General features: G+C 39.6%; 1 protein-coding gene and 1 long non-coding RNA gene across 9 annotated transcripts in view; one reads left to right on the top strand and one right to left on the bottom strand.

The window, feature by feature from the left end:
• Positions 1-238: 238 nt before the first annotated feature.
• cbfa2t3 (CBFA2/RUNX1 partner transcriptional co-repressor 3) overlaps positions 239-25,331 on the top strand; it is a 44,171-nt gene continuing 19,078 nt past the window's right edge. For 2 of the 8 annotated variants that reach the window (XM_052562293.1, XM_052562296.1), the window contains exons 1-2: positions 239-706; positions 24,790-24,945. In XM_052562293.1, the coding sequence (XP_052418253.1) occupies positions 511-706; positions 24,790-24,945 (352 nt within the window). In that variant the 5' untranslated portion in view covers positions 239-510. Of the gene's footprint in view, positions 707-9,519; positions 10,459-16,322; positions 16,378-24,789; positions 24,946-25,331 lie in introns of those variants that run through there. The other 6 variants (XM_052562291.1, XM_052562295.1, XM_052562298.1 and 3 more) reach the window with 5 other exon arrangements.
• Positions 13,514-25,331, bottom strand: part of LOC127962661 (uncharacterized) — a 32,626-nt gene continuing 20,808 nt past the window's right edge. Inside the window, exon 4 of the long non-coding RNA XR_008154617.1 lies at positions 13,514-13,653. This is a non-coding gene — a long non-coding RNA (uncharacterized LOC127962661). The remainder of the gene's footprint in view (positions 13,654-25,331) is intronic.

The following is a 25,331-nucleotide window of genomic DNA, read 5'->3' on the forward strand; positions in this document are numbered from 1 at the left end:
TTCCCAAAAATAAACTTCATTAGCTTTAACTCAGTTTCGGGGGAAAATATGTAAGTAATGTAAGAACGGTCTCAGCCCACAGTCAGGCTGACCTCTATGCCACACATACCACCCTTTCCTTTTGAGCTGTTACAAAGAGAGTGAAAGAGATAAAGAGAATGTGTGTTTGTGTGTGCGTGTGTGTGTGTGTGTGAGAGAGAGAGAGAGAGAGAGAGGCTAGCAGCAGGAACATGCGCTCACTACACGTTCCCTGCTGTGAGGGAGAATATCACTGTTTGCCCAGAAGCCCATAAATTTTGGCCAACGACACCGGCATTGCTACCTAAGCTAAAGAGAGAAAAGGAAAAGGTTTTTGGTCTTGTGCGACTGTCCATGCTTGAAGACATTTGCATAGGTTCCTGAACCGGACAACACGGCAGACTGTTCAGATTGGAACTAGCAAGGTGACTGTGAGTATCCTGTGGACCTCTGGAACACTTGAGGAGTTTATTTGTGGAACTTTGTAAGCTGATGCATTGGGATGAGATGGCTGTAGAGATCCATGCAAAGCGACTTAACAGGTCCAGGACAAGGAGAGCATCTTCCAACACTCTCACTGCACCCAGACTGCCAACAGTCACGCTGACCAGCCACAGTGTTACCCTTGATAAACGAGCCCTGCATCGATTGGCCCTGCCTGCTCACTTGTCTAAGAGACAGTCCACAGGTGAGTTAAAGAAACACACACATTCGCAGTAGAGTCTAGTAAAACACAGCAAAACGTAGTTTATCAGAGTGATCGATCAAGATGGCCTTTTTGGAGATGGTGGTTGACCAAGAAACTCTTTCTAAGTATGCTAGTTGAGAAGTCTGGTGGGATGCCATGCTGGCGAACAACATCCAAAACATATGCTGGTGTCCAGCTATGAAGAGTAAAAAAAAAAAGAAAGTTACTTCTGGGAAAAGTCTTGTTTTTACTTTGTACCTTTTTTGAATTCTTTGTACGTCTGCCATTTAGATAACAGCTGAAACATGTATTGTAGGTACACAACAAATCATGTAGCCTCCAAACAGAGTTCACAATATCTGAGAACTCTAACGTCACTTGAGACCAATATTAGAATTCTAAGCTAAAGTGCCACTAAAGTTGCACTTTATGGCCTAAAGGCAAAAAAATTATTTTAAGTTGCGTTGAAAGGTAATATACATCATTGCACATTACCTGCGGCGGTGCTCGACTCTTGGCAATAATGAGCTCTGCACACGTTTCTCTGATAAGTGCGGTATAATTAGGCTTAGTCATAAACTTCCCCTGTAATTCAGTGATAAAATGGCTGAGGCAGCGAGCTAAACGTCCCTAAGGCCAGCCCGCTGCTCAGCTACAAAGAAAGGACCTGGAGCTTGTAAACAGTGGCGCTTTGTCTCATGCACTGCTACCTATCTAGGTGTGCGTACACGAATGAGAAGGGGCTGATGGGAGGTGTAGTCAACAGCTAGGTAATGAAGGGGCTTTCATGTTGGGCGATAGCGGCGAAGCTTCTTGTGAAGCGGCAGATGTGGTGCGACTTGGGCAACAGCTGTGGTGAAACGATAACCGCGGCGGTGGAGAGATGTTAGAGCGTTGGCTTCTCTCCCTGTGCCTTATCATCACACACACACTGCATACACACCAGTCTGCAATGAAAATGCAGAACAGCCACCCACCACGCATATAACAAGATGGGGGAGCTGAATCGAAACCCTGAAATTCTTAAAGGAAAAAAATAGGGGAAAATTATCAAAACAAAGTCTGGTTCTTTCCTATCACAGGCTGCAGAGAGCTTAGCCGCACTAATCCACAGCTATTTGAATATGTATGCTTGGATGATAGTTGGCCAGTGCTTTAGCATCTTAGCATTGCTAGCAGTAATGTATGTGCGCTAAGGGCTGACCATGGTTGCAGGGGAAATGAGGACAGAGGAATGTCCTGAACGCTTTTCCAGCATTAAATGTAAATCTATAATTCCACTGATAATTTGTAATGCAGTGCTGGTCAAATGCTCATGTGTTGTTTTAGGTGCATGTGGCTCACGAGACATGATGATCTGCAGAAGATGGATGGGTTCAGCATGGCTGTTCCAGAACTTAATAGGCATCAAGTCAATATTTTAGGACAACATAGGTGTCATGTGTAAATCTCCCACCTCCATCCCTAAAAATAACTGCTAAAACCAAACTCATACATCTGATTCTTAAAGTTGAGGTGCATTAAGTGCTGCAGTGCTGACTTAATTTTCTAAGCCAACCTGGAAGTTAGCAACACATGGTTCCCTTGACAAAAACCTAAGAGATCTTTCCATCGGCTTTTGGATTAATTTTAGAAAAGCTTTTGGATTAGTTGCTCTGTGATCAACAAAGTTGATGATGTTTCGTTATTTTGATAATCTGTGCAAATGAGCGCAACATTTATACATTTATGAACCTAAATACAATCAGAAGAAGAAAGTAGAAGAATCATAAGTAAAATATTAATATGTATTATAATTATGCTGTGAAAGCAAATGATGAGTTAAGAATAAAGATGAGAATGTCCCTGACAATCTCTGTCGTTCCATTTAGCCACTTATCAGCAAGACAAGATGAGTAAAAGGTTTAAAAAATCACAAGGGGTTATTACTAATGTAATAAAAGTAGTTAAGTAGTTAAGTAGTTAATAATACAGTGACCCTGATTGAGAGTCACTACATGCATCACTTAAGAATAACATTAAGAAAACAGGTTTGAGTTGAGATTTGAATGCAGCAATTGGCATCATGTGATCCCATTTCAAGGCTCTTCTAAAAGATTGGCCGAAGAGTAATGCTGCCTCATAGGATCTTGTTTTGGCCAAATTCTAAAACTCTTTATTTGGACATGGCACTGACATCTTGATGTGTCCTTTTGTTAAATACTACTTAATCAAATGTGGTAATCATTCATGGTACATAAGCAAGTACCTTGCCATTTGACACCATCACTGTTCCAGCATGCTACTACTGTGATTTCTAATGAGGGGTCTCAGCATGTCTCTATATGTGTGAGTACGAGAATACAAAAAGGGAAAGGACAGGGGAAGAGAGAGAGAGATGGAGACAAAACAAGTTAGAGAACGTGCTAGACAGAAAGCAGTTATTCTTCTTATTTCCTCTGCACCAGCTTTGCGGTCTGGATGAGGAACAGATGTTCACAAGTTGATACGGTGCATCAAGCCTCTCTTCTTGCTATCTCTAGTCCCAGCACTGCCAACTGCCTGAACGCACAAACCCAAAGTCAGGGTTTAACTATCAACACACGCACCTGCGAGGGCACATCCATGCACAGATGTGCACAAGCAAATGAAAACTCAACCATTTCCACAATTCACATCGCACCAGTGGAGATGTGAAAGAAAGAAAATTCACAAATGAGATCACTGCGTGAATAGGATGTCAATTGTTTATCCTAAACAGCAGTGCAATTGAATGGAGAGGAAACTGAGACTTTTGCTTTTCCTACTTCTCAGATTTTTCTCTCGAGGCAAAAGACCCCCTCAAACAGAAAAAAAATTATTACAAATATAAGTCAGAGATTTGGATAAGAATTCAGATTTTCTCATTATTCTCACTGCCTCATATCTGGTTATATCTGTACTTCATGTATCATGTATTGTGCACAGTGTGACTTGATTTTATGTTGACTGAGAGAACTCAGCTAAAGGCTCTATTAAGTTTCTGTACATAAATTACAATACATGGAAGACCTAAATCTGCATTTGTGGGAGTCACACACTGCCAAAAGCAGTGATGCAAACTGATATTTTAAGCTATTAACTGTAAGCCAAAGAGTATACAATAGTGACTGTTCACCAGAAAAAATAAAATAAATAAATAAACAATACTAAATCACGGTCACTGCCTTTTTAAAATACAAATGTTACAATCAACCTCCAAATTTTGAGTCATGGTTACCTATCCTTGCCTCCCTATTTTAAAAAAAGAACAATTTAAAGGGATAATCTGTCATTATACTCATCCTTATGTTGTTCCAAAAACATATTAAATGAGCAACTACTCATTTACTCATCGTTATGCTGTTCTTATATACAACTTTCTTCTGTGGAACATAAAAGAGTATATTTTGAGAAATGACTTGAAGTCACTTGAAGTATCATATAATTGAAGTCAATGAGTGTCCTCTTTGAAGAACATATCCTTTTAAAGAGTTATCTTTTCACATTTTTCACAGTGAATGGCTGACCTGGTGATAGGGTGAGAAACTTCTGCGCAAAACATTTAATCGTCAAATGCATAACGCAACAGATTTTTGAAACTCTGCATTACATAATGCAGTTCATTATCTCTTACTCTTTCTTTCTCTCACTTCCTGTCCTGTCTCACATCCTCTCTTTATCAGCATCACCCTGTTGAGAAATGACAAGCTCTTCAGTCTCATACACACATTTCATCATTGCATCTTCTTTTAATCTCTGCGATTCAGAACACTGATAGCAATGAAGAAAGATGCTGGCGACACATCTGCTTCCGTAGTGTGTCTTGCTCAGTGTAAAAGTGGATGACTCCATTCCTAGTTGCACTGCCTCTGGCCACCTTCTCATTAGATAAAGTCCCTCTCTGAGCGGCTGTGCTTAAAATAACTTTCATTTACTGCAGTCTGTAAGGGTGACTCAACAGGGCCGCTGAATGCCGGAGCTTCAGTGGGAGAGGACAAAGGGAGAGGACAAAAGAGCTGTGTTTCTCTGGCAGCACCCCTTCTTATCTCTTTCCAACACTCTGGATGGCGACTGCAGCCACAGGAAAGGATTTATAATGTGCACGTAAAAAAAAAAGAAAAAAAGATCTCCCTTCTTGCAAACCCTTACCAGTGCTTTCTCTTTCTTTTTTTCCTCTATTTCTGCCTCCGTAGAGACTGTCATTTCCATACCGACACAATAAGCCCAATCAGACGTGAGCATCTCTGCCACTCCATCAGATGCAGAGAGAAAGAAAGACAGACAAGGACATCCTCAATGCCACTAGGTGAAGGTCAATGTATGAAGGGTGGTGTAGGTATAGAGATAGTGGCTCATAATGGAGAGGTTTGAAACCGTCCTCAGAGTAATCACTGGGAAGAGTGTAGAAAGCAGTGCTGTAGTCACATCAACAAAGACCTAAATGAAGCTAAGCAGGACGACCTGTCAGGCGCTGACATTGACGGGCTGTCTACGAGCATACCCCCATGAGAACATTGCACTGTCAATCAAACCGCTGTCAAGAAGACGATAAGAACCCATGCTGCACCTTTTGCTCCAGTCACTGTTACACTTTAAGGCCAGAAACATACTCTATGTAACTTTGCGTATGTTGAAATCTCACAACCCGTTGTACTTCCTGTGGTGTTGCACTCTAAAAACATGCTTGGTTAAAAACAACCCAGTGTGAGATGTTTGACCCAGCTGGATTGGGTTAAATGTTTGACGTAAAACATGATACAAATGATATATACAGTACAGACCAAAAGTTTGGACACACCTTCTCATTCAAAGAGTTTTTGTCACTGCCAATACTTTTGGCCATGACTGCACTTTTTTATATCTGCAGTTCCCAACCTAGCACCACTGGGTTATTGATTATTAATGATTATCAACCCAAATTGGGTTAAATTAAATCAAGCTATAGCTTCAAAGTGAAAGGTATAGCAGGAGTGTGTAAGCAGCGTGTGTGGCCTGACAGGGTAAGACAGGCAGGGCTATAACTCCCCAGCAGGGAAGAGGGCCATAAACACTACATCAAGACCCAAGACAACCAGTGATCCATCTCCCAGACAACCAGGAACTCATCCTGTTGCTGATAGTACTCTATTGAGGTAGCAGCCTATATAAAATGCATGTGAGAGAAAATATAAAAAAATAAGATCAAGTTTGAACCATATTGAAAATGACTTTGGTATCTTGCCAATCTGAACACAGATTTTGCTGAGATCTTTTTAAAACTCCAGAGAAAAGTGTGTAAAATCACATAGTAGACAAATCCAAGAAACAGGAGACATAAACCTTTTTTAGCTCTAACCCTCTGGTTTATCACAAAGTTGGCATTTACTTTTCAGAAAGGTTGATGTTTTCTAGAAAAGTAATTGTTTTTGTTTGGGGTCAGTTTGTATCCAACAAAAACAAACTGGAGAAAAAATATAGTTAAACAACTCAAGTAAAATCTGAAAATTCATTGCTGCCATGGTTAAGATCTAGTATCTATGAGATATATCCTGTGTAATGTATCTTCTTTTCAATTAATTTGAACATTCATGAAATATCAGCTTATACTTCAATGCTATCTGCTTGTTATTAAGGGCCTTGGGTCTTTCAGATCTCAAGCAGAACATGTGGATTAAGTGCAAAGTCAGAATACTTTCCTTACTGATTATTTTTTTAGTAAACCAATTAAAACTGCATGTACTTCCTGCATGCATTTCAGTAATGATGGGCATATTTGGCTGCAAATGTAGATATTTCACATGGAGAGATGAATAAGCTCTTCACAGTCCCAAGTTTTTTAGTAAATGATGCAGCCACTGTTTTCAGTGAATGTAAATAGAGATCACATAAACACAGATTTTTAAGGGTGTTGACAGAATTTTTCTCAGGGTATTTTAACATAGATTAAATGAAGCACAGGGAACTGAAAGATTGGTTTGGTTTGTTTGCTATCACACAAAAAGTTATGCTTGCTATCTTTACTTCTTACCACCTCTATAAAAATCACCTAAATAATCACTAACTAGGGTCCCTCATGTTGCATCTACTTTAGTTTTTTTTTTTGTCTTTTCTTTTTTAATCAGAATAAAGCCCTTCATATTTTACATTTTAAAATGCATTAAAATGTGTTGTAGATCATTAGACATAATGTTACCCTGCCTTGGAAGGCAGTCTAAAACAGTCTAAAACACAAAACACAGAGTAACAGTAAGGCAACTGCTTAGGGTTCAGGCACAGCAGCCAGGGTGTATTTGCAGCAGACATATCCTAACACTTCACACTTGATAAGTTTGAGACATTTGCCCTTGCAAGAGCGGCACAGACTGACACATCCATAAATGTAGCCAAATTGCATTTGGCTGTAGAAAAATCCTCACATATCTGGGTAGATATTGCATGTCCACACCAAAGCTGACCACATATCAGTACGGTGGATTAAGAATTATGGGTGTAGAGACTCAAGTCATAGAGGATTTATTTAATATCTGTGAACTGGGTATTAACTGTCATGAGAGAAGGAGAGGTGGAGCCAGTGCAATGAGGGCTGCTCTTTTTTTACAGGATTTCTCAAGGCTGAGAATTTTGATCTAGTGTAGTGTTCAATTCCATTGACATCAATTTACTTCACACACATACACTAAACACTGGAACACTCCCACACACATGCTTTTTTCACACACTTCCCTTAAAGGGATAGTTCACCCCAAAATTAAATTTCTGACATTAATAACTCACCTTCACATCGTTCCAAACCCGTAAGAGATTAATTAATCTTTAGAACACAAATGAAGATATTTTTGATAAAAAAATCTGAGCTTTCTGACCCTCAATAGACAGCAATGTAACTGAAATGTTGATAGGCCCAGAAACATAGCAAGGACATCGTTAAAATAGTTTTAATCAATCAATGGTTCAACAGTAATTTAATATTTTACTGAATATGTTTTGTGTGCAAAGAAAACAAAAATAACTTAAATTATGTTCTGAAGATTAACGAAGGTCTTCCGCATTTGGAACGACATGAGGGTGAGTTATTAATGACACAAACTGTCCCTTTAAGTGAATGAAGTGCTCATAACTCATATTACATGTGTGATGTACCATAGTAACATGTTCCCAGGTAAAACATCATATTCAACTAGAAAAAAAAGTCCCAATGATAAAATCCCATGATTTTATCCATCATAAAAAAGTGGTCTCTGCAGATGATCAGATAGGAGTGGTTGAAAAAAATAAATCATTTAACCCAATGGTTAACACCACAGCTAAATGACAAACATTTTAGTAACACTAAATTAAATGTTACTAAACTGCAATAAAACGACCTCTATCTTTTCTTTTTTTACCATTTTCCAGATCAAGAAAATCTAACCATAACCAGTAATAGATTTATGTTAGAGTTATGAATTTCTCCGTGTGTTTTGGCTGGAGCCTTCTCAGGCTGACCAGGCGAGTGGTGGGACTAAAGAAGGTATGGGGCAGCTGTCTCTGTGTACTTTACACCACCGGTGCTTTCTCCAACAGCAGAGTAGCGCTAACTCTGTTTGTTTACATGTCTTTACATCCTGTCATTTTTAAGGGGTGGGGGAAGAAAGGCAGATGTGCGTTTCTCATCGGCTCACCTGCGGTGACACCATCAGATCCTCCTCCTAAAACTGAGTCACAACCCCAGTGAATGGCTAGCAGGTGCGGTGATGGTTAAACAGTCAAAAATGGGGGAATCAACTGAACAAAAGTGAACAACGAAGTTGGTCAATTTTTTTGCAGCAGCTGTATTTACTAGAGCTTTTCTGCCAATACTTCAGAAGGAGGAATATATTCTGCATTGAATATTCTGCCCAAACCACAAGAAGAAATAGTCATATTCATATTCAAATACAGCTAAAAATGTCTGTGGAAATGCCATCTCTTATCCATATTCATAGCTGGTGTAACTGCTCTGCTATTCAGTTGAAGTGTAGTGTATATATATATATATATATATATATATATATATATATATATATATATATATATATACACCCCTCTACCCAAAATTAAGATAAAATGTATTTGGACACTCTGAGGCTGTCAGATGTTAGTGGAACATGTCCATAAACAATATAATGAACTACACTTCATGGCTAAACTTGAGGTGAACTAATTTACATTCCCTAAAAATCACACTGGGACCAGTGGAAATATTAGCAAGAATGGCTGATGTAATAAAATTTGTTTCCACGTGTAACTTGCTTTAATATTTGAAATTAGTATTATACTACACTATTGTTAAATGAAGCACATGATGCTCCTGAGAAATGAAATGCTCAGTTTGTAGTATGTTAGAAAAACATCATATCTCCCATCTGATTTGAATACCCTCGATCGGGCTTCGGGCACCAGCTGGCTGCCTGTCAACTGTCTGATGAATGCGAGAGTTTGGAACTGAGGAGAGGAACAGATGTGGGGAAACAGCGGCCCCTAGCGGCGCGCGGTCAAAACGCGTTTCAAAACCGCCCGGCGTTGTGGAAGGACCATCAATACTGCTCTCATGAGAATCAATCTGACATTTTTATCAGAGACAGGGACAGTGCTCATGATCCCTTAAGAATTGACGAAAATTATGGGCACATCCTAATTATGTTAATAGCAAGTCTATTAAAAATGTGATATGAATTATATTAGGAATCCTCAATATCAGAGGGGGTTATACAGCACAGAGGCAGGCTGTCAGCTTGTGGGTCTGAGGAGCTGTCAGAGATAGAGAGAAAGAGAGAGAGAGAGAGAGGAAGAGAGAGAGGGGGGGAGAGCGAGCGAGGTTAGGAGCGCAGGAGAACGCTTCTCTTCTCCAGATGGTGTTTTAAACGCAGACAGAAGGGTCATTAGACAACACACCAGCTTCCAACCACTGACAACGACACAAATAAACCAAAACGCGAGATGGTGCAGAGCGAAACAGCGCAGAATGTGTAGCATCGGTTAGCTGGGACACGAATGAAGTTTTTAATGGACCGTTTTTTCGCGTTCAGTGTGGAGGGAGTTCGCGACGAGCAGTTGGAGTATTAACGGGAAGATCTCCGAAACACTCTCTCTATCTGAATCATTTCTGTAGACGAGGACTTTCAGGATTTACAAGAGACAATATTCTACTTGGAAACATGGAGCATCAGTGGCAATATTAAAAACATCTTCTATATTATAGGAGGGATCACGGACATCTAACGTTACTGTGGAATACGATATAAAAACCACCAAGAACGCAAGATCTGAGTTGGAGGACTTTGCGATTTCTATTTTTTTTTTTTTTTTTTTTTTTTTTTGTGATTTGAGAAATCGAAGCGAACTTTTTTTTTCGCCCTGTGCATTTTTACCAAGAAATGTGTTAACATCTTTCAAGATTTCGACATTTTAAAGGAACGTTATACCAAAGTCTCACTACTTTAATACTAAAGCTCCGCTGTGTTCTAGCTTTCTATGATACATTTTCGATTTCTTGAAATTGAAGTACCTCATTATTTATTACTATAACGAAAAGTCAACATCGCGCGCAATCCAAAGGAGTTCAGAACTCTCTCTCTCTCAGATACTGTTTGATAACACAGTATATATATATATATGCTTTTTATTCATTTTGGAAAGTTCACACCTTTTTCAGTAATAATCGAGGCGTAAGAATCTCCGTTTATTTCTGTTTTTATTTTTCGCGTGGATTACTTTTTGCTGCAAATACCTCAGTTTGACTTCGACCTTCAAAAGTAAGTGATGCTTCTGCTGTATCTACTTAGTTCGTTCAATATTAACGGCTATTTCTTAAATACTGTGGGCTAGATGTAAGTCTGGAGACTGGACTATTTTATAAATAGCATTATAAACATCTTATATATTTTATAAGACGCTTGTAATGTTGGTAGGTCATATATGTGTGTATATATATATATATATATATATATATATATATATATATATATATATATATAGGAAATACAAACATTATCAAACTATTTTGTTTAAAATGTATATATTGTTTCTTTTCAAATGAGTAATTTTAAAAGAAAATAGTAATTTATTTAAGATATGGATGGGGACATAAAATAAAGTCTATTATTAATAATAAAAATTATTGACACACTTAATATAAAAAAACATGGCAAACTTATTTCTCAATCTCTCTGTAGGCTAATTATTTGTTTTTAGTTATGGTTTTTGAAAAGAGCACGAAAAATACAACAAATATTAAGTTTATCTTTAGGCAAAACAATCCCGACCTCTGAATTTGAACTTATTAGAGGTGATCTTATTCACTTGGGTCTGATCTGCCAGAAATTAGCTCACATTGCATCCTTTGTTTCACATTTTTTGAAAGAGGTTAGATTGTTTAGTTTAATACAATAGAGTATTACTAAAATCCTTGCCAATAATAAACAAACAAGCAGAAATTACAGCATATTTATACACATCAGATGGCTTCAATCTTATGGAGAAAAAAAAAAACATTCATTTATAGCAGTCATCAGCCTGGCAATCTCTGCACCTGTTCATCTAATAAATGATTAGTCTATATGAGCACAAAACTGGTGCATTATGATGAATTGTTCATTGCAACCTTGCCAGCACACTGAAGGATGAAACCACAATATGCTCTGTTGCAACATCGCTTGTCTTAACTGTCCTTCAGTCCAGCCCAGTCAGCATCCGTTGATGTTACTGCTGTTGCACTGCAAACCACCACTTTACTCTTTAATTGACCCAAGTAAAGAGCAGCTGAATTATGAATGAACAGACGGTAATAGTTCTCCCAACAGCTAAATGTCTAAAGGTGAAACCGCGCTGTGGCCACAGACTATCCTTAAACATTACCACCAAATAGCCTTTATAGCTTTTACAGGCAAATATCCCTGCTGCATGCACCAAAGCACCTCTACCAAGAGAAAGCCATTCATTCATCTGGAGTGATTATTCAATATGCTTTCATGCCATCTTTTTAATAGATTTATAACATAGAGTCCATTGATAGATATGGAGAACTTGTCTGATCGGTTTGACAGCTTCTGGCGAGGGTCTTTGTAGTCAGTCGTGCCTGCTCACTGTCTACACTTAACAAATTTGTTCGGAATGTTGATAAAGTCTAAAATTCACACGTTTAAAAAAATTAATATCAAACTGTCCGCTAGAAAATGTTACATTTTAAAACTTTTTAGTAAAAAATTATTTGGAAAGCCATAATATAAATTTGACCACGGTTTAGGAATCCTAAAATGAATGAATAAATAAAGAAATGTAAATTGAGTTTAACTTTAATCTTGAAAATCTGTTTAGAAACAGAAGTGCATTTTAAACTGTCAGTGCGACATCCAGCACTGATCTGCTGAGAATTCATAAAGGCTCACACTGTCACTGTCATGCAGTCATGTGGAGGGTGTCAGTTTTTATGGTTGTCGTATACTGTTTATCTTAAGTTTACTAGTATATAGGACGCCCACATTCAGGTGGGAAGAGCGTGTCCTTGTGGCAGTGCTCTGCAATGGGAGCAGGGACATGGTGTGCACTGGAGGTAATTATTGTAATTTGAGTGTGGGTGCAGGTGAAGTTTGCCGTCTCGTAATTAACGAGAGGAGCAGATGGCAGTGGGCGGGAGATGGGTGCAGGCAGACGGCCGGCAGAGCAGCAGGAGGAGGGAGGAAGAGAGAGCGAGAGAACTAGGGGGTGGGGTCAGGCACTGATCAGTAAGCAGTGGCTCCTGATCGGCCAGGTAGCATGACTGTCACCTGCAGGAAAGACCTCGCTCACACAACTAACCCTGTGACACGTGGCAGCAAGATTATACAAGTTAACCTCTTTGGCACAAAAGCTATACTATGGGAAGAGTTACTTAAATCCATAAATATAGTTTTTTTGTAGCTGCGCAGTTGTTTATGTATTGGTTGGTGACATAAAAAGGGCTATTATGTTTACACTGTAGGTATCCAGCTTCGAATCTGGTATGCAACATATACTGATCCTGTTTAGTAGTGCATGTGTGCACCAAAAAGAGTTGTGCTCACAGGTACACAGTTTTAAATCCTACTACATAGCGGGTAGTACTTGTACAGCTCACACACTGATCCTAATTCCTGTAATGCATAAATGCAACTGTGCAGTTACATGAGTCTTGAGCAGGTGGGGACGTCCGCAAGCTCTAGAGCTGAGGTTTATGTACCTGTTTTGTTTATTTGTTGATGTCTTTAGAAGAGCTCAGTAGATATTATCCTGGTCTATTATCTACATTACCTTCCAGAGAGACCACTTACGTCCTGGTGTGCGGAAATGATTCTCAGACTCAAACGCAGAATTGTCATGAACATCCATCTAGAGAGATGCATAAGTCATGAATTCTGATATGACTGACAAGACTGAGATCGCATCCCGTGTCTGATTTTGTCCAAATAAGAACTGAAAAGATCAGATTCCAAGTGGTTTGTGCTGCTCACACTGTCACATGTAACTTACAAAACATAAGATTTTGGCCACATTTCCCTGCAGTCTGAATGTAGCCTAAGAGAAGAAACAGAATTGGTCAAAATTTTTACATGAGATGAATGTCATATTTGATTGGCCTTTTAGTTAAGTGAAGTGCTGTTAAATATACTCATATGATCACAACATTTGCATTTCAGTGTCTCTCAATACTTACTCAGGGGTGAAGGCTCTGTTATGGCAAATTGTCCCAGCAGTCAATCTGGTTGTCCTACCGTGGCAACCCCGGGCTCCCAGCGGGAGTGCCAGTGAGAGGGAGCAGCAGGAATGGGCAAGGGGGCAATTGCCATGGTTTCAGCCCTGTTTATCCCTCCAAACAGTGGGAAAGACGGCGACGGTGTGGTGAGCGCATGTGTTTGACATTACTGTGACATGGCGGCCTCTCTCGGGAGAAGGAGAATGTCAGAGAGCAGAGAAGCCGGCCAGCTTCCAAACATCTGGGGTAATAAAAAACACATTGTAGAAGCTGGGAGTTCACTTTGAGAGAAAGATACCACATAACTCTCAAACACACTCACTCCTTTTCCCATGTGTTCTCACAAGTAAAGGTGTTGCCCTATCTTAATGACACAATAGGTCAGATTTAGAAAGACAAATACATGTAAAATGGAGAATGCTGTATACAAGCCAAAGTCGATAGACTTTAAGTCTGGTTAGCATTAAGTCTGGTCCACACTGCAACTTATTCTGGCCAAGACCCACCCACTTAGACAGGATGAGACTGCCTGATTGACATGTGTAGTAACAATGTTGAAGAGTGAGTAAATCAGATTTTTAAGAGCAAAACTGCCTTGCTTATCTTTAATAATTATAAGTTCGTATAATTGTCAAATTAAGTGATTAGATCTTGACGCGTTCATTGTCTCCCATCCAGCTGATAGAAATCTCCCAGAAATTGAGTGAAAATGGCCAATCAGGTTAAACTTTGATTTTTTTGCGGAAGATACTGACAGTGCAAGCGACATATGCTTCTCAAAGAAACGAGAGACTGCTCAGACTGTTTTTGCTAGATTGTTGGATTCTCATGTCTCTGTAATGAAAAACAGATCGGATCTGATCAAATAGGGAACATTGTAAACCTCTTTGAGAAACAGCTCCCACTAAGAGTTGGCTTGTTTTGTTTGGATGATCAACAAACTCTTGCTAAATAAGTAGGTGGAAAAAAGACTGGATACATTGGAAGTATGACTGAGAGACAGGGCACCAGCTGGAGTAATCCCTGCTGGGAGAGGGCTTTATTAATCAAACAGTGTGGAAGTTCATATCACCGCTCCTGTCTGTGATAAAGCTAGTCCCTTACTTCCTCTCTCGCCCTCAGCCAGTTACTTATCACACAGTTCTGAGTGGTAACTACAGATGAAGTTCAGTTATTAAGCCCTCACACACACACACACACATACAGTTCTCCTCACAATGATGTTAAAGTATTGAGAAGGGGCTCTGGGCTGGATTGGGGCTGGGAGACGTACGATGTAGCGTATTTGCACAAATTAAAGCAGCCGTTATCTCATGGAAACAGAAGCAGAGCGCCGGACTATCCTGTCATTCTTGAAATGGGTTTGAGCTGAATTTGACTGCAGCTCCAGTCTCTTACGAAGACCTTAATCTAAAGCAGGGGTCTTCTCCGATAAGTCATTGTTCCACAACCAGGGATCCAACAGAAGGAAGTTTAATTTCAATACAAAAAAAAGAACATTTTCAAAGCGAATGGAATTGGAAGAAACATTTTTGTTGATACCAGAATGTTCCAGATGGTGGAGGGTGGATACTTTTAAGAGGATGTTCCTATATGGAAATGAATACAAATTCCTGCAGAGCCTTTATAGTATTGAAAGTGTCTATTAAGAGGGATGAAAAAGAATACTGAAAGCTGCATCGATCACACTCTGGGCAGACATTGAATAAACTTTCATTATTATTAGGGCATATTTAGCCTAAATTGTTACCAATGCAGCCTGCTATGTTAATTTATTTTTTATTTTAATCACAGTTTATCCTTCTTAACTATTTTTGTGTAATAAAAAGAGACTTCCTTAATTAATTTCCTGTCTTTTTTTTGTTTTCATTTGCCTCTTTGTTTATTCTGCAATGTTTTATTTCTTTGATTTGATTTTATAAAATTCTGTCAATTTGTATTTCTCACTTGTTTTAATCCATGTGTATGTTATATTACTTTAAGTAATTTACAATCATTTAACACATAAATTTAGGCTGTTTAGGGCAATGTCAATATATATATATATATATTGTATATATATATATATATATATATATATATATATATATATACAAACACATGCATGCATAAATTTAAGAAATCATATATTTATATAATAAATGTGAATATAAATACATGCATGCAAATATTTTCAAAATAAATACTGTATGTGTGTCTTTACATATACATAATAAATATAAACAGTACACACACATATTATGTAAACAAAATAAATTATTTTGGATGTAATTAATCGTTTGACAACACTAATAAATATACAGATTATGTATATATTTTTGTGTGTTTTTCCATGTGTGTGAGTTGGGCAGGTTTCAGTCTTTTGTGCTCTATAAATCAGCAAGCTGTAATGACGCAAGAGCCAAAGCAAACAAGAGCAGTACTAGGCTACAGCTGGCCATAGCCTAAGAGAAAGAAAAAGAGAGAGAGAGTGAATACTGCGGAGAGACAGCAGCTGTCAGGCCCCGCATCGTGCACCTGTCACACAGGAAGTCAGGGCCTGCCACTATTTCCTGGATACGCCTCCTCAGCCAAACACTTCTGCTGTTTTCTCAGAGGATATAAGGGAGAGAGAGAGAGAGAGACAGAGAGAGAGAGAGAGAAAAAGAGATCCTAGTCAGGGAATGAGGATGAAAAAAGAAAGAGGGAGTATGTGTGCTGTCTGCATACACTCATTAGAGCCAGAACTTGACTTATACAGGACTGCAAAATATTTGAGAATTAAATACTAGCACATTGCTGTTGTATTTTAACTACAAGAAATATGGTACACTGCAATTCAGTGTATCTTGCTGTATGTGAGAAACACTGACCAGCAGAAACACACCCAAGCACCCTTTGCGTCGATTTAAATTTTTATCCTTCTCCCAGGTAATAGTCATCCATGTGACAGGATGTGACATCACTTCGAGCGCTGTGACAGATGGTGAGCATGGGGGTATGGCATTATAGCCACTCTTGTTTTTCTTCCAGTCATGTGAGCAGGGGATCTGTGGTGTGTGTGTGTGTACAGGCCCTGTGTGTTTTGCTTGGCACGCGTCCTCTTGTTTGTTAGGATTGTCAAGGAGGGTCCTCTGGAGGGCTTCTGTGTCTAATTCCCCAACCGCCCCTCACGCTGCCTGTATGCAATTAACAGAGTAATTAAAAGCTTGATGAGCTAATTGGTGTTGGGTGAAGCTGCAGGTGTTTTGATTGGGGAGCTTGTTTGTGGAAGTGCGGAGAACAAACAGATTCCTGTCATAGATCATTTTGTCTCTTTTCCCCCCACTATTAAAGTAATACATGAGTTTAGGAAAGGCGTAGCTATTATAACTATTTATCAGCCTTGATGGGAAAATTGTAATTGTTCCGTAATGATCGTTCTTGTAGGGCTGAAGGACAAGCATGTCTTATTATTTGTCCAAGCGCCGATAAAACAGTCATTAGAATTATGACTCTCCTAGAAGAACAAAATTGTGTCATTATATTATTTAGCTTTATGTTGTTTCCTAACTTAGCCTCTGGTATCAAGCCATTCATCCACACAACCACTGGCATTTTGACACAATAATAGACAATCAGAAGATAGTTGATGTTTAGTTTACAGTTGTGAAGAGAGAGATTTTAAGCCAGCTAGATTCTACAGATGGTCCACAGACCAATAGAAACCTCATTGCTGGTTGCGGTCCCTTCGGTCAATTGGTGTCAACGTGAATGTCGTTCAACCATTGTGACAAGCAATGTTGAACAAAACAATTTGCCCATAGTGAAATCTTCCTGGCTCAATGTTCTGTTATGCTTAAATGTCAAACATGGTTTGATTGGCTGTGAAAAAGGACAGAAAGATAGAAGACAGAAAAAGGACTTGGCGGTCAAAAGTTGTCTTTCACTTTCTTCTACTTCTTTTACACAGTTCCTTTTTCTTGGGTGTCTTAACTTTCCCCTCTCGCTAAAGAACTCTCTCTCTTTGAATATCAGTTGACAGATGTGTCGACGATGGCTGTATGCCTGTAGTACTCTTAGTCCCCAGGTGCCTGAGCTGAGTCGAGGATGTATGTGTATGCTTGTGAGAGTGTGTAAGCTTAGAACAGCGACACACTGTGAACACACTGCCTCCACCTCAAGCACAACGGTTACTTCAGGCAACACAGGAAACAACTACACAAGTCCACAGATGGGTGGAGGGACATGATAGTCAGAATGTTGTCTTGGACCTTGAAACAGACAGATATCTCTACTTTAAAACAACCATTAAAAATCTCAGACCACTTAGATGTACCTAAACAACAAGAACCTCTTGTTGTGCATTCATGTTCCATATTCCTAATAAAGTGGCCATACACTCGTCTCTGCATCTCGACTGGTGCCCAGCGCTCTCCTAACACACTCCAGATGGGCCGGGATGAGGAGTTGTTCTTGGCACGTCCCGGCTCAGCTGAATGTCACAAATACTTTCCTTTATTTAGGAATGGCTAAGGCCGGGCGGCTGAGGAGAGGACAGGAGGGAGTAGGGTAGAGAGCAGCTCAGCAACATCTGGATTTTATTAGCAGCCATTGGGAGAAATCTGAAAAGGAAGTTTTTTTCTCTCTTGCCTTTTGGGGTAGTGCTGGGCTTTCCAGAACCCTGGCCACTGATAAAGTCTTCCCTGAGGAGAACAGATGGCACAGAGACTTCAGTACAATTTTATCAATATTCACAATAATATGCAAGGAAGTATGAGTGAAAAAGAGAGACCTCTAACTACGCCATCTTGTGTTTTGGATGCATGTATCCTAGGTTTCATAATTTGCCTAACCAGCAAGACTTCCTTAATCAATCGGCTTGCCTAAAAGACAATGCTGGTACAGTTTTACCAGCAATATTCAGTATGGTTAATCTGGTCTATCAGCTATATTGTTCACATACCACATCAGCCTGAACCAACAGGTTAAGAAGAAAGTACCTTCTAAAGTAGACCCAGACTTTGACAAGTAGGTTCCTGAATCAACATACTTGTGTCCAGTGGGGTCAAGGTTTGGCAGGTTAGCTTTGGCAATAAACCCGTTAGAAGATGCCATAATGAACCATTCTATCACTGGGAATGCTTATAGATAGCTTATTCCAAGTATTGTTATTGCTTTAATTTCAGGGAGATAAAAAGATGAAAATGGTTGTAGTTAAGGTTAGGGTTAAGACTACATCTTTCTCCCAGTGATGTTGCAAAGATGTCGATCCAGGAATCCATCCTTCTTGGCTAAAGGATAAACCCCCTTGAAAGTGTGTTTGAGTGGGAAATGATCTGTCGACAAACAGGTTTCGTTTCTTTATGTTCATAAAGTGTTATAGTCAAGCTGAGTAGAGATATTTCCCTCTTTCAGGATGAGGTGAACCCCAAGAGAACAGTGTTTTGCAAATGTCTGCTTCCTTATAAAAGAAGGATATGAGGATCTTTTTGGAACTGTGACAAGAGAATGTGTCTCTACACTCTTTAACACAACTGTACTCTGGTTATAAATGCACCATTTTTGGTGACCCCAGCATTCTTTCCCACACACACGTACGTGCTGGACGTCTCTCTCACACACATACACTTATACAGAGTCTCAGGGCCCAGGGGTCTGTTCAGCTTGTGACTAAATACGCATTTATTGCCATCTGAATGTTTGTTTTCTCAAAACATATTTGCTCAGCTGAAGACGCCTGCTTAGGCTCACAAAGAGTGTGTGTTTGTGTGCGTGCTCTCTCACCATGTTTTTATTGTACTATGAGTGGATGAGTTGTAAATAAGTAAAAGATAAGATCTCTTATTCATTGTGGAGACCACATGATGCTGACCAATCAATTGCTGCAAAGGACACATGCTAGCCTAGATTTTGGCTAAAATAAGATAGAGAATACAGTATACTTTTTGGAATAGCCTTCGCCTTGAAAGCGAACATAATGTATGATGTGGTCTAGGAAGTCAGCCTTTTCGGGGTAAAGCCTCATGTCTTGTCTTGGGATATTGTCCAGTCAGATCCGAGCCTTGTGGCAATGTATTTTTCTTTACCATTAGATTTTAGAACATGGGCTCCAGTCCAAGGGTCCACCGAGGAGCTTTGGGTGATGATGAGGAGAGATGGTGGGATGGCTGGGGAGAGGGATAGCCGATGGACAGGTCTTGAAGTGCTGGCCAGGGGTCGAGGGCTGTAATCCTGCTGTTTTGATGAGAGGCCTCTGTTTGTGTGGACTCGGCAGCGGCCTGATGGGGAGCAGATGTGGGAAGGCAGGCGGTCGGGCACAGAGCCAGAGCAGCTGGGAGAAATTAAAAACAAGAGCATTCCTAGAGACTGGGGGAATTACAGAGGGGTGGAGTGGAGGGGTTAGATACAGGGACAGGGAAAAGAAGCCATGTGAAGAGAGAGAGGGATAATCTCAAGGGGCTTTTCATTGTGTTTGAGTGAAAGGCAGCTTAGTACGGACGATGGTCGGAACAAGTGCCAGTGTGAGCAAATAACCACATCACACTCACATGTACCTAGATATCTAAAAGCGGTCATATGATAGACTTCTGTTGTCTTTATATAAATCTGATTATAATGTCAACAGAGGAACCTAGCCTGTAATCCTGTCCTTAAAGAGATTTCTGTGCCTTATAGACTTATACATTTTTCTCTTTCTCTTATATAAGCAAACACAAAACTTTACTTTTTGAATTCATACATTATTTTATATTTGAGGATATCCCTAGATGTCCCCAAAGAGAAATTCTGTCCAATTTAGCTAACTTCTAGCTAAGTATAGCTAAGTAAAACCCTCCACATACACACATCTCACAAACTCTAAAAAAAGAGCAAATCACAGAAACCGGAATTCTGGGCTTGTCATTATATGATGGATTCCTGCGTGTTTGGATCTTTTACCGAAAGCAAATGTCCGCTGATCTCAAAAGACTCTAAAAAAAGTTTCAGAATTACAAACTAGAGCACTTGTTTTTTTTGGTGCACTTTTTTAATCTGATTTTAGCACACAAAAGCAGATGGACAAGATTAGTTTTAGCTGTCCTATAAGTGTGTGTTTATGGCCAAGGCGAAACTCCAAAGAAACTGCTTTAACATCATTACAGAATCACAGCATTTAGGATCAAATCACACATCTGTAGGACGTCTATTAAGAGTTTATTGCACTGTGAGCCATATCTATTTGGCTTATTGATCTCTCAGTATGGCTCTTCCATCTCATGCAGATATGTGAGGGACTGAATGTGTTTGCTTTATTTTTAAGACAATAAGGTTCCCACAGGATTTTTTCCCCTAAGGAAGTTCTCTTCATAGCTCTTAACGGAGTTCTCAGTTTTTTCATTTAAATTTAAATTGATCTCATATGTTACTTGTAAAAGAAATGCGCTATGTGTAAAAACACAATTCTAAAATTTAAATAAAGATTGTGCCTCATGCCAAAAAATATTGTTAAGTACTTGATGAAAAACAAAAGTAGACTACTTCGAGATCTGGTGAAGTCTTGTAATAAATCTATATATCCATATATCAGAATATAAATACATTTGCTAAAATTTAACTACATATATATAATTAAAGTTGTCTGAAATCAAATTATAGCTTTGTGTGAGGAAAATCACTCTGTCTCTCAAAAAACATTTTTTTTTATTTTATTATCAGTGGAAACAGTGGAACAGTGGAAACACAGTTGTGAGCAATTTAATGTGCTGCTTTTACAGATGATTAAACTGTCATGAGTTTGAATCTTCTTTTCAGTTAGCATTGTCTCTTTTTGTATCTTATCTAAGTATTCCTTTGTTTTGGCATTATGGAAGGACAGATGGTCACAGAAGGGGCTCAAACATGGACTTTCTAACGTATTAAAAGTGAAATCCAGTGCCCGGTGTATGTGTGTGTGTGTCCTACGGTGTCCTTTAGCTGGTCAGATTAATCAGATATCTGTAATCCCCCAGTGGCTACAGGCTGAGCAGGGCAGACTTGCCTCTCTCGCCTTGTGTTCACATATATCTGACAGCCCCTCTTTCTCAGTCCTCTTGTGGGAGTTCATGCCACTGCAGCCAGGTCATGGCAACTTCAACAATCCCCCCGAGAATGCATGCAGGAATTACCATGTGCTGCTCCCCTGAGAGCAAATTAAAAGGAGTGATTATGACTTGTTTTACTGTCAGGAAGTTTTAAACCAGCAGCCCTTAGAGGGAAGGGATTTTATTCATCTCTTTAAGCTTAAATAATGTCTAAACACGGAAATGGCTTCCTACTTATAACCTCTCAGAATATATACTGTATCAGCCATTGGCCAGACACCTCTCTAGATACTGACTCCTATTGAATACTAACATTAACATTATTTCAGGTCATGTTTGACTGATGTGTGTCCGTGTGAATGCTCGCTGGCCTGTTCTTTGTTTAATGGCCCCTCTGAGGCTGCAAGCTGCTGGACTGAGTGACAGATGGACAGGCAGGGCTTGTGGCCTTAGCAAGATCTCTCCCTACCTGTCTACATTTGGCAATGACAGGGACAGTGATGCACAGAGCCGTGCACCGTCAGCCCCGCACGGCAGGCCAGCTTGTGCCTATTTTGGTCAGCATGGCATTAGTCCTAATACCTTGTTATGTTTATTGCCCTGGGGCACCAGTAAATCTTTAAATGAGAATTAAGAGCTGATTTCTCTTTACACATCTCCTCTTTGTATGTTTTATCGTTATTGCTATTTCATTGTTATTTTAGTGTTCATGTAATGTTCTACATGTATCGTTCTTTATTAATGTTTCAAGACAATTGCTTTGTCTCAAATGTTGGTGAACCAAAACCAGAGCTCCCAAACCACTAAACAGACTGTAATTTTATCTGAGTAAGACAACGAACGACAAATCCTGTCATGTGGATTTTAAATGAAAATTGTTGTCCTTACCAGCTGTAACTGCAATAATCAAAATTTAGTAGCTCCACCCATCATGAAATGTCATTGGTCTAAAGTGCCGTTCTGCACAGGTATTAGATATATTAATGCAGCTTTCAAGTCCTTAAAATTCAATTTCTGAATCATGTATGATGTGTTTACTTGAAAGCATTATAAGCATCAAATATGTTATATTTACTTTGCATTGCATTTTTGTTGTTAGTAAGGACAGACTGTTACCTGGTAGTGGAAAATAGTAGCATGACACCTGTTTAGAACACACTATGATCGAGGACACAAAATGAGCAAAATGGTGTGCTACTCAGGACCCTCAGCATGTCCCCTGAGCCGAGGTGGCCCCTAACCCACAGACCAGCCTCATACCCTGTCACCCTCCTGCAGCTGTCATCCCTCTAAGGTTGAGCACCAATTATCTGGCTGTTAGTAGTTTGGCTGTGACCCTGTATGTTTAGTTATTTTTGCCCATGACATCTCGGCCAGGCGGTGGGGGCTTTCTCAGAACATGGCCTGGGCTGGTGGCCCCAGCATACGGTCAGGGTGTTGTGCTGTTTTTCGGGAGGTCTATCTGAGTGAAGGTGACAGTGGAAAAAAGTAAGGGTGACTGAACAACAGTGAGTGATAGCACTGAGACAAGAGGCGCCTGTCAGAGAGCCTGCTGCTCAACACATGTTTTTTGAAGGACGATAATGTACTAAATACCATGGTATATGAATTTGCCAATTATAATTTATGAGAAAATAAAAAATACCAAACCCGAGTATCATTTAAGAGATCTTTAAATAATCTTACGGACTGTAGAATAAATGAGGATTGAAGCTTTTTTTCCTTTGTGTTTGTGGCACCCGAAGCATCCACCTTAGCGACACACGATGTTAAAGAGTAGCAAATGTGAGCTGTCACCAATGATGTTGTGTGCTAATCTCAGTACCATCTGATGATACTTCTTTTGGAATATATGTGGTTAAAAAAAAAAAAAAAAAAGAACAAATATCAATATAAAAAAAAAAAAAAAAAAAAAAAAAGGAATATATGTGCTTTCAAACACTAATGCACACACATATATTGTGTGTTCTATGAGGACTCTCAACAGACAATAGTTCTTTTTATACTGTACAAACTAAATTCTAACCCCAAACCTCTAAACCTATCCCTTAAAGAAAACGGTTGCACTTTATTTTACAGTACGTGTACTAACATGTACTTATAGTGTACTTACAGTGTATTTATCTGAGAAAGTTCTGGTAACACAAGGTAACTACATGGGGTAGGGTTAGGTTTAGGGGTAGGTTCAGGGTTAGTACCTAGTTATTACACAGTTATTGTAATTACTATAATAAGTACATAATATGTACATGAGGAACAGGACTGTAAAATAAAGTGCTACCAAGAAAACATTATGTGATTTTCACATTAATATTACATTACAAACAAACAATAAATAATAGTACTTTGTCACTTACTGTGATTTTTGTATTTGGGAGGACACAACGCATAGAAAACCTTGACCACATACTCACACACACAGAGAGACATATAACATCTTATCTTAACACTGATCCAACAAAATCCAACAACTCTTGGTGTTCGCTGGTGTTTGTTGGAGCAGTTATTCTTTGATCGTTTTGAGTGCAGGCTTGAACCCTGATGGACTACATTTCCATCTCATAACTGACAGCAACGAGTGTGCTATACATTAGAAGATAGAATTGGGAGATCAGCATGTGACATTATGGTTAGGGAGCTGGGTAGACAAAGGGATTGTCACATGACCAATGCGGGCCAGGCAGACAAGAGAGAGGAAGACTTGCCATGTTTGGTCCCTCAACGAAGCAGATTTGAGGATCAGTGTGAACGCAGCCTTGTTGAAGTGTTCAGCACCGTGATGGACAGCAGCAGATCCAGCTGCACTTGTCACTGGCTGTCAAGGGTCTGTCTGTCCGGCTCACAAGAGCGGACAACAGGCTGGGGAGCGGGTGGGGGGTGTAGGACATTGATGTGGAAGTCAGGGTGATTGGGGGGTTGGGTGGTGGGCAGAGGGGTCCCGTCAGCAGCAGCTGAGTAGGAGAACAGGTGTGACTGGATGTTTCCAACAGCAGTGACATTTACCCTCTGCCACAGTCTGTGAAAGCCACACTTTATCTCTATCAGCGGCGACTGCACAGATTTACTGCTATGAAATATTATAAGTCTGTCTGAACGACTCACTAGAGAGGTACTGCTGAAAAAAGAATGCCACACGCATGATCTAGCACCGTGAACAAGACAAAACATATGTGTCAAACATGATACGATTTGAACAAGTGCCATGTAGCAGAGTAGAAGTGCATATTGGTCAGAGCCTGTGGCCTGGCAGTTATGAGACTTCAGGCACATTAATGTACATGTTGTTGTTCTCATCATCTTGCTACTTTTGTTGTGTATAAAAAGTTCTAAAAGAGTAAACGTCATGTCATCCACAGGTAGCGCAGGACAGAAGGCTGGAACGATGCCAGATTCACCCGCTGATGTCAAAACCCAGCCCAGGTCAACTCCACCCACAATGCCACCTCCACCCCCTGCTGTCAGCCAGGCAGCCAATCGCAACGCATCATTTACACCCACAACAAGTAAGTTGTGTAAGTACAATTTATTGTGATGTGCCGAGTGTATGTGTAATCGGCAACATTTCATAGGTAGCTAACTTAATAATAGTGTTACTGTAGCTCAATTGGTAGAGCATTGCGCTATCAAGCACAAAGTTGGGGGTTCGATTCCCCGGGAACACATGATAGGTAAAAATTAGCCTGGATGCACTGTGAGTGGCTTTGGATAAAAGCGACTAAATGCATAAATTTATTTTTTTATTTAATTTAAATTTAATAACACATTGGATGCAACTCTATCATAATCTTGAATACTGCAGTTTATTACCACCACATTAACACAAGAATGCACATTAAAGGGATAGTTCAGCCAAAAATGAAGATTCTGTCATTAATTACTCACCCTCATGTCGTTCTAA

Source organism: Carassius gibelio, chromosome B7 (assembly GCF_023724105.1).
Source record: "Carassius gibelio isolate Cgi1373 ecotype wild population from Czech Republic chromosome B7, carGib1.2-hapl.c, whole genome shotgun sequence".
Classification (NCBI taxonomy): domain Eukaryota; kingdom Metazoa; phylum Chordata; class Actinopteri; order Cypriniformes; family Cyprinidae; genus Carassius; species Carassius gibelio.